This window comes from Phocoena phocoena, chromosome 19 (genome assembly GCF_963924675.1).
Source record: "Phocoena phocoena chromosome 19, mPhoPho1.1, whole genome shotgun sequence".
NCBI classification, from domain to species: Eukaryota; Metazoa; Chordata; class Mammalia; order Artiodactyla; family Phocoenidae; genus Phocoena; species Phocoena phocoena.
The window spans coordinates 26,974,775-26,983,513 of NC_089237.1; the positions used below are offsets into that span (position 1 = coordinate 26,974,775).

An 8,739-nucleotide genomic window follows, 5' to 3' on the forward strand; every position below is an offset into this window, starting at 1 on the left:
GACCCCACCGGAGGCTGAGAAGCCACAGTGGAGCTGGAGAACTGGGACGGGGAATAGATGGGGTGGGGTGTGGGATGCAGGGAAAGGAGGAAGCCCAGAGCCCTGAAAGCCATTCAGACGGAAGGTGAGGGCTTCCCTCTGCCGCCTCATCCTGAAGGGACAGGGGTGGGGTGCAATAAGATAGGGGAAAGCCCCACTTTTGGCCACAGCCCCTTTCCCAGGTCAAAGGGAAGAGACCAAGGACAGCAAACAAAGGCCAAGGAGCCCAAGAAGGAGACCAAGAATGAATCAGTAGGGAAAACAATCAGGGACACCACCTCCTCTCCCCTGCCCATTTTTCAAATTTGGTGGAAACAATTTGACAAGATTATATGAAATCTCAAACAAGTTTTCTAGCCCCTGCTGGGGGTGGGGAAAGGAAGTGGAATCCAAGGGTCCAGAAATCAACACCCCAAATCCAGAGGCAGGTGCCAAGCCTTGAGGGGCAGGGAGGGAAGGAGGAGCTCCCCACAGGAAACTAGGTCACCTGCTCCGTGGGCCTCATCTGGATGTCTCCGATCTGCAGAAGGCACAAGGCTTGAGGCAGCCAGCCAGGACCCTCTCCCCACCCCCTTAAAGCCTCCCTGCTCTTCTCCTCTGGGGACGGTCGGGCTCCTCCGGGGGATGGACATCCAAGGCCAGACTCACCTGGACATGTGGCGGGGTGCTGAGGACATAGATGACAGCCTTGGCCACATCCTCAGGTTTGAGACACTGAGAGCACCAGGGGAAAGGGGTGAGATGAGGGCAGGATGGATCCAAGTCCCCTCCCACCACTGAGGTCCTCTCCAGCACCGCCATTCCCACCCCCACCCTGCAGGAGGGGCGACAGGCTGGCTAGAACGGCGAGGTCTAAAGGCCAGGGTTCCCTCTGCCTTCATTTAGGAAGTGAATGGCTTCACTGGGCCCCACCTTCATGTGTTCATAGGTGGCAGCTGCCTTCTCAGGGTCCTTGTCATGGAGTTTGAAGGCGAATTGTGTCTCCACCACTCCTGGAGAGATGCACTGGGCCAACAGAGACAGCCTGCTCAGGAGCTGAGCCCCAGGCCTTGGGGAGGTTGCAGAGAAAGGATGGAAGCCAAAGGGCCCCAGCTTCACAGTGATGGCTGCCCGATGTCCAGCAGCCACCTCCTCCCTCCAAAGCTGCCACTGGGGATTATCAGAATGATTCCTACCAGCTACAGAGCCATTACTATAAGCCAGGTCAGTTTTACAAAGTGGTGTCCCTTAAAACCTCATAACCTGAGAGGTATTATCATCTCCATTTTACAGATGAGAAGACTGAGGTTTGGGGAGGTTGAGCGAGTCACCCAAGGTCATACAGCCTTCAAGGGAAGAGCCCAGAGTCCCACTTTCCAGCCGTGGTTTCCCACAATCCCTTGCTTTCCCTCAGTCTCACCCCACCATGTTCCCTTCAGGTCACCCGCCTCCCACCTCAAAGTCTGAGAAATGCGGGAACTCAGGTACTCAGCAGGGCCATGCAAGTAGCAGCAGAGCCCAGTAGATGTGGGCCCAGTACAGACCCGGGAGCTCTAAGCAGTACAGCCAGGACATGGGCCCCCGGGCCGCGAGTGTGTGGGGTGAGCGGGCCTGTGCCTCTCAACCCCCACCAGGGTCAGGCCACCCCTCACCGTGGCTCGGATGTGGGTCTGGGCCTCCCGAAGCTCTTGCCTCAGCCCCTCTGTCAGCGCAGTGACGGCGTACTTGGTAGCACTGTAGAAATGGGCCACGGACTGGGGTGGCACTTGGTGGCCAGACATGCTGGGTGGAAGGAAGGAAGGGGAAAGGAGAGAGTGAAGCAGTGCCCCCTGCTGTACCAGCCAACCCCACCCCCTGGACGCCTTCTAAACGGGACCTCCAGAGGCCATCCTCAGGGCCACTGGCCCGGCTTCTGTAATTCAAGCAGCGTCTATGAGCCCCACTCTTCCTAGAAGTCCTCCCTACACCAACCACAGCATTCACTCTCCAGTCCACGCAGGTTGTCAAAACTCTCTCGATTTCATCTGTGTGTTCTCTGATGTGGTTCTATTGGGAGATCTGTGGGACAGAGGCCACGTCTCCAGGGGCTCCCCAGTGACAGAGACTGTGCAGTCTTTGTGCCACGAGGTGAGGTTCATGCTGCGGCCTGAGGAATGGAGAACCTCAGTCCCAGGAGAGCCCCCAGGCTTCAGCTGCAAAGGGGCTGAGCTACCCCTTCCAGCCAGCTAGGGGCTGGCATTTAACACATACTATTCTTCCCCTCACCACAGTCGTGCCACTTGGATATTAACTGGGTGTTAAATCCCTGCTTTACCACCCAGGAAACTGATGTCCAAAGAGGTCAAATGAGCCGCAGCAGACCACCCAGCTTGGAGGGTGCGTGGTTATCTGAACTCTAGCCCTCAGCCACCGGCCGCACCTGTTGATGTTAATGATGTGCCCGTCATCCACCTTCCGCTCCCTCATGGACTGGTAGGCTTCCCGTGTGCAGATGCTGAGGGCCAGCACGTTCACCTGCAGGCCAGAGGGGCAATGGGGTGTCTCCAGCTTGGGCCCATCTGAGCAGGTGATGGAGCCACAGAGCACCCTGCGGTTGCGGGGGCAGGTGGCATCCAAAACAAGAGTCCAGATCCTACCAGAGACCAATGAAGGGGACAGGGCACCTGGCTTTAGGTTCCTCCCCCTCAAGTCACCAGCCCCACCTGACAGCAGAGGAAGCACCTCTCCCTGGACGATGCCCCCCAAACGCACCCAGGAACCCTCCCTGTCTTGGCCGTCTCCTGTGCAAACAGCAGGACCTCTACCTTAGGGACTCATCTCCTTTCTTCTCCAAATGCCCTACTCTTCACTGGCTCACCTCTCTCCTAAACAGCCTAAAATCCATCCAAAAAAGACTTTAAAAATCTTGCTCCTCAGGACAGATCTTAGCTTCTCTCCACCTTACCCACTAGTCTCTGTGCCTTTCCTGTCCCTCCCTTGAGACTACAGTGGAGAGAAGGCCTGATCCTCCTTCATTCCACGCCTTCCTTTAACCTCTGTTCCACCTGTAAGACTAGGCAGAGACTCTTCAGAGCGTGGGGTAACTTGTCACAGGATGGCAAGGGACGTCCCAAGGGCATGGGGGCTTCCTGCCTTCCTTGGCCCCCTCCCACTCCTGCTCCTCTGGCAGAGGTGACCCCAGATCCCCGCCCTTCCTGGAGCAGAGGCCTGAAGAAGTGTCGCTGCTCTAAAGCTCCTGCCCAGCCCCACCCCTTTAGCCTCACCCAAGATAAAGCTTTCAGCAGGTTTTCGCTCTCTCCTCTGGGGAAGAGAGGAGACCAGCCGGAAGATTAGATGTTTTTCTTTATCGGGTGTCAGAGCCAGGCATCAGGACAAATACTCGGTGTAAACCTGCCCCAGCATTCACAGCAGGACATAAGAGGTTTCCAGCCCTGCTTCTGGTCCTCTTAACAATGTGGGTTTCTGGGGCAGAGAACTGAGCTCCTGAGGACGGATGGATGGAGTAAGAGAAACAGATCCCCTTGGGCCAGGGGAGTGGATTCTCCTAGGTACAGGGGTCAGGGGTTCCCTGTGTGTTCAATGATGTGGTTCTATTGGGAGATGCCTCATAAGACGATCCTAAGAAAATTACATAGTGTTCAAGCTGAAAGGGGTCTCAGGGATTTAATATACGTGCCTCACTTTACAGATGGGTAAGCTGAGGCCCAGGTTTAAAGACTCCCTTACTGCAGGTGACGACCACAACTCAGATCTCCCAGAAGGCTCTCTGAGGGCTAAGGCAGTGCTTCATCTCCCGTTTATTGTTTCAACTTCCATTGCATATTTCTGGGCCCAAGCACCTGTTAGGTGCTAAATCTATTGTGAGCACGTGTGAAAAGGATTGTGAGGGGAAAGAAGCATCCCATTTACACAACGCTTTCAACTTCTCAGAATATTTTCATACCCCAATATTGCCTCACAATACAGTCTAGAAGTTGAAAACCCATGTCCAGAAGGCTGTGTTTGGTCCACACAGGGTTTTGAAACATTTTAAAATTCACTTCCAATATGTATTGGAAGGTTTCATATATTCAAAAATTATCTGTGGAGTGTTTGCAGGCTGAGGCTATGACAGAGAGTAAAATAGACAAACCTCCTTGCCCTCCTGGAGCTGAGGTTTTGGTGAATGGAAGGAGTGAGGTTCCACGTGAAAATCTAGGTCCCCTCTGCTCTCAGAGAAGTCACAGGATCTGCCCGCACTGCCCAGACTGCAGCGCAGCCACCCCCAGACATCCATGTGCTTTCCCATATGACCCGCCTCCCTCCTTTACAGTACCTACCCAGCCCCAGGGGACACTGGAGTTCGTGACCCCAGATATTGATGGTCTAGGTGTGTTTCATCCCGATTAAATGTGACAAGACTGAAGCTCAGACAGTGTAACTACCTGCCTGAAGCCACATAGTTACTGGCGGGGCTGTGAGATCATCAGCTTCTTCATCTCCTGTCTCTCGGTCCCTTTTCTTCCCATAAGACCACGGTCCCAAGCACTCAGCACAGTGCCGACACTTGGGGACGTTCAACCGAGCCGTTCTCTCCCCTATCCGTATCTCTTCCAATAGAAAGAAATCAGCCTAGACTTTAAGAACTGCCCCCAGGGGCTCAAAGGAAAGAAGAATGAAAAAGACATGGCCATTCATCCACTCTCTCTCCTTCAGGGGAGGAGAAGCAGGGGAGAGTGCCCCAGGTAGGAAACTGAACGCCCCTCTCAGTAGATGTCTATCCCCAGCAGCCCCCTGGCTCCTGGCTCCCCGCTCTTCTCCCAGCCTCTCCCCCATCCCTGTCATCCCCAAGCCACAGGCCTGCAGCCCTTACATTGAACATGTCCTTCCAACCGCTGGTGCTGCCTGAGAGCAGGGTGTCAGGCCGGGCCAAGCCAGCGTTGTTGATACAGATGTCCACACCACTGTGCTGAGAGCGGACCGCCGAGAACATGGAGAGGATGTCCTCCTCATTTGACAGGTCACATCTGTAGGGCATCAGAGTCCCGGGGTAGCCTGCACTCTTACATTCGGCAGCCAGCTCCTATGAAACCCAACAGGGGTCTAACTGAGGTAAGCCGCTCACTCCACGCCTCCCCACCCAGAGATAACCTCCCACCGGTGTCACTGCTCACAGAACTCTCGCCTTTGGTGGCCAACTTGCAGCCACAGAGATGTTGGGACTGCCCATCCCCAAAGCGTGTCCTCTTTGGTCAAAGTCCCAGGGGTGGGGGGTGGTGAGAGCACTCCCTGAGGGAGGGAGGGGAGGCTGAGACCATCCATGGAGGAACCTGAGGGATAAACTCGAGTCTTCAGGTCTAAAAGGGGAGAAGGGCTGAGGCTGTGAGTGTGTCAGGGAAGGGGCCCAGGGATCCTGGGAATGGAGTGATATCTCTTTTCTGACTCCCAATAGGAACACACCTCCGCTCGCAGGGGAGATGCAAGCCTCCCCCAGCCCCCTGCTGCTTCTGCCGGGTGCCAAGAGTCACTGAGCTGGTTACACCAGGGCCTCGATTCTCTTCTCTCCCTTCACTCCATCCAGTCCCTCCCAGAAGGGCTTATATCTAAACTATCGCCCTCCCTCCACAAACTGCAGCCAGGTGGCTCAGAGTCCTCACACGTACTTTTCAGTTGAGCCCAACTGCCAGTCTCCCCTCACTCTCACTCCGTCTATAGAAAGGGTCAGGAAGTCGGGACGGATTCTTTCTCTCTGACCCACAGTGCAACACCCTCCACCCCAAAGTTTCTCTGGATATTATGAGCCAAGCCAGGTGGCAGGTGACATTGGGTACCCCTGTGCTTTGCCAGGGTCCTCAAGACACTGAGGATCCCTGAGAGAGAAAGATCTGAGAAAGACGGGCCATCAAGAGATGGCTATGAGGGAAGCTGCCATTCAGAATCAGGAAGAAAACAAGCTATGTGGTAGCCTTGGAGGCCAGTGACCGGGCACCCGACCTCGTGAAGGTGACTATGTACATGTGTGGGAGGGAGAGGGTTGGCGGGTGCAGGGTGCCCTAGAGGAAGGCCGGCTTGGCCAGCCGCCCTGGAACACCTTCCTTCTCCCAGACCAAGCTGAGAGTAAAGGGCCGGGTCAGGTGACCTAGGAAATTCTTTTCTGCTTTAACTTTCCAAGAGCTTAAGAGGTACAGTCCTCAGGGACCCAGAAGTCCCCTTTCACCTGATTTCACCTACTCACGACCACCTCAGGAAATAGGGCTTCTCGCTGTAGGAGGCCAGAGCTCAAATTTTGTTTTAGTATCGACGAATGAGTGAATCAACCAATCCATAGAAGCAGACCGTGGCCAAAGAAGCCTGGAATTCTCCCCTCCCCTGGCATTCAACTTCTCCCTTCCTCCTCCGGACTCAAAGCCCTGCAGGAAAGCCAGAATGGAGGGACTCCCTGTCACTGCCTTCTATGCTCTACCTGTCCTCATCTATCCTCAAAAATGACCCGAAATCATGTCAGTCCCATCACAGCAGAACCATCCTTCCCTCATTAAAGGAGATACCCTGGGGCTGAGTGATCAGCCTGGGGATCTCCTTTGGGCTCAGGGACCCCTTTCCTGGCTGGTTTGGGGTCGGGAGGTGGTAGGAAGAGAAGGCAAGAGTGGCTTTAGAATTAGGGAATCAAGTGGTCTAATCCCTGGTCTGATCCTCTAGGCTCCAAAGTGCGGGCTGGGCCCTGAGCGCCTCAGGAAAGGAGAAAGGGATGGGCAGAGTGGGGCAACAGTATAGCTAGGTGACCTTGGGACTATCTAGGAGGCTATAAAGTGCACCTTTGGTCAGCAGCAGGGCGGAGAGGGGGGGAACCGGGGGGAACCGTCCTCCTTCCGGTACACCTTCCCGCTCTGCCCCCACCCAAGGCCTCCTCACCCTCTCCCAGCCCAGGGACTTTGAGCAAGGGTGGAGAGAAAGCTAAGCACTAGCTCAATCCCTGAGAGGGGTCTTGCCAGGGGCAAATCCAAAGTGATCCTATGATGGAAATTGCTTGTATTCTTCCTCCCTGCTCCAACATAGCCAACTTCATTTCAGTTTTCTCTGAGCTCTTATCGCTCACAACTCTTGGGGCTCCCAACCCATGTTAAGAGAAAAACCAGGAGGTTCAGTTCCACAATGCTTTGTCCCCCAGGGCTCACATGTTCAATGCCCCATTTCACCTAGTCAGTCCCACCTGGGACAGTGAGATTGCAGGAAGGTCTACCTATATATCCCATTTGTCCCTTATGTCCATCGGGTAGGAGCTAACCCTCACATTTCGGGGGAAGATGGAGCTGAGCCTCTTCGGAAAAGTTCCACTCCCACCCCAACCCCACTCGCAGTCCTGGGTGAAAATGATCATGATCAAAACCTGCTCACTTTGCTTGGCTTTGTGGGCTAGGTCTGGGGACCAGAGGAAGCAGTCCAGTAGGCAACTTAGCCACTGAGGCGGGAAAGCTTACTTTACTTCTCCCTGGCTTAGCCCCTGATCTCTGGCTTCTCCCTTTCTCAGCCAACCCGGGCATGCAAGTCGGAGAGAAGGAGAAAGATGCCAGTAAGTCAGAGATTTGGTGACTGGAGTAGAGGCTGTCAGGAGAAAAGGCTCCTTAAAAGACTGGACTGGAAAGCGAAGACTGGAAAAGCGAAGGTGAAGTCCTGCCCTGAGGGGTCCAAAAGCACCTAGGTCCTCTCCACCTAGGCATCCGTCTCTCTTGCCCCTGAGCCTGCTGCAAGTGACCCTGGGGTGGCGGGCAAGTGAGGGCAGCGTGACAGCTTGGCTCCGACCACTCCCCATCCCCCACCTGGACCCTAGCGCGGCCTAAACGACGCCACCCAGAGCGACCCTTTCCCCAGCAGGGCCTTACCTCGATGTTGCTCACGGTGCGGGCACAACCCACCACCTTCAGTCCCTGCTGGACCAGGGCTCGGGCCACGGCCGCGCCGACGCCCCCCGAGGCTCCCGTCACCAGTGCCAGCCGGTCACGCCACCGCTCCATGCCGGCCCTGGCCAGGGTCCCGAGCCGCCCGCCCACTTCGCTTGGGGAGCCGAGCACTTGGATCGCAGAGCTCCGCCCCGGGTCGTAGGGACCCGGCCACTCTCTTGTCACCACCGCGGCAACCGCCCCCGACCTGCCCCAGTCAGAGCTGCGCCTGGACCTGCCTCCACTCACTCCGGCTTGCCTCCGCCCCCGGCTCCACCCTCCGCTGCTCCGCAAATGGCCACATCCCGCCGGAGGACCAACAGCGGCCTGGCCACCCCGCCCCCTGCGCGAGCACGGAGGGCACGACCCCGCCCCCTCCGGCCCCGCCCAGTCTGCGCCGGGAGGAAACCGCTCCTCGCGGGACAAGGGCGGAGGGTGCTGGGAGCTCGCGGTCCTGCTTTCCTGGTGAGCTCCCACCCTCCGGAGAGGAAAACGAAGTTTCGCGGGGTCTTGCACCAGGCCCGAGAACGCACGTACTCCTGCCTCCTGCTCGGTCTGCCTTCCCTGTTCCTGACCCCTAAGGCCAGGAAGAGAAATTAAGGGCACTTAAGGTGACTCCAACGCCTGCCTAAGCCAGCCGGTGGCTGATGGGAAGGATTCAGCTCAGAAAGGGCTGAGTGTCTCCGCTATCAACGCTGGGTGACCTTGGGAGGGGCTTTCAACCCTACCTGACCCCTTGGCCTTACTAACCAAGGAGAACTGATGGTTAAAAATGCAAAGACCCCCAAGTACACGGGTATTGGGG

The 8,739-nt window shown here is 56.3% G+C and overlaps 1 protein-coding gene across 1 annotated transcript; it reads right to left on the reverse strand.

Moving 5' to 3' along the window:
- Positions 1 to 517: 517 nt before the first annotated feature.
- DHRS11 (dehydrogenase/reductase 11) lies at positions 518 to 8,018 on the reverse strand. The gene is made up of 7 exons (XM_065896950.1): positions 7,878 to 8,018; positions 4,871 to 5,080; positions 2,438 to 2,532; positions 1,671 to 1,800; positions 952 to 1,044; positions 688 to 753; positions 518 to 559 (listed from the first exon to the last, which is right to left on the reverse strand). Exons 1-7 carry the CDS (start codon positions 8,007 to 8,009, stop codon positions 518 to 520), a joined length of 768 nt encoding a protein of 255 aa, XP_065753022.1. The 5' UTR covers positions 8,010 to 8,018.
- Positions 8,019 to 8,739: the final 721 nt, after the last annotated feature.

Coding starts and splice junctions, on each gene's coding strand:
- DHRS11 (XM_065896950.1), bottom strand. CDS start 8,009: ATGGAGCGGTGGCGTGACCGGCTGGCACTGGTGACGGGAGCCTCGGGG. Junction 5,081..7,877: donor GCACCGTGAGCAACATCGAG/GTAAGGCCCTGC, acceptor TGGGTTTCATAG/GAGCTGGCTGCCGAATGTAA. Junction 2,533..4,870: donor GTTGGAAGGACATGTTCAAT/GTAAGGGCTGCA, acceptor TCTGGCCTGCAG/GTGAACGTGCTGGCCCTCAG.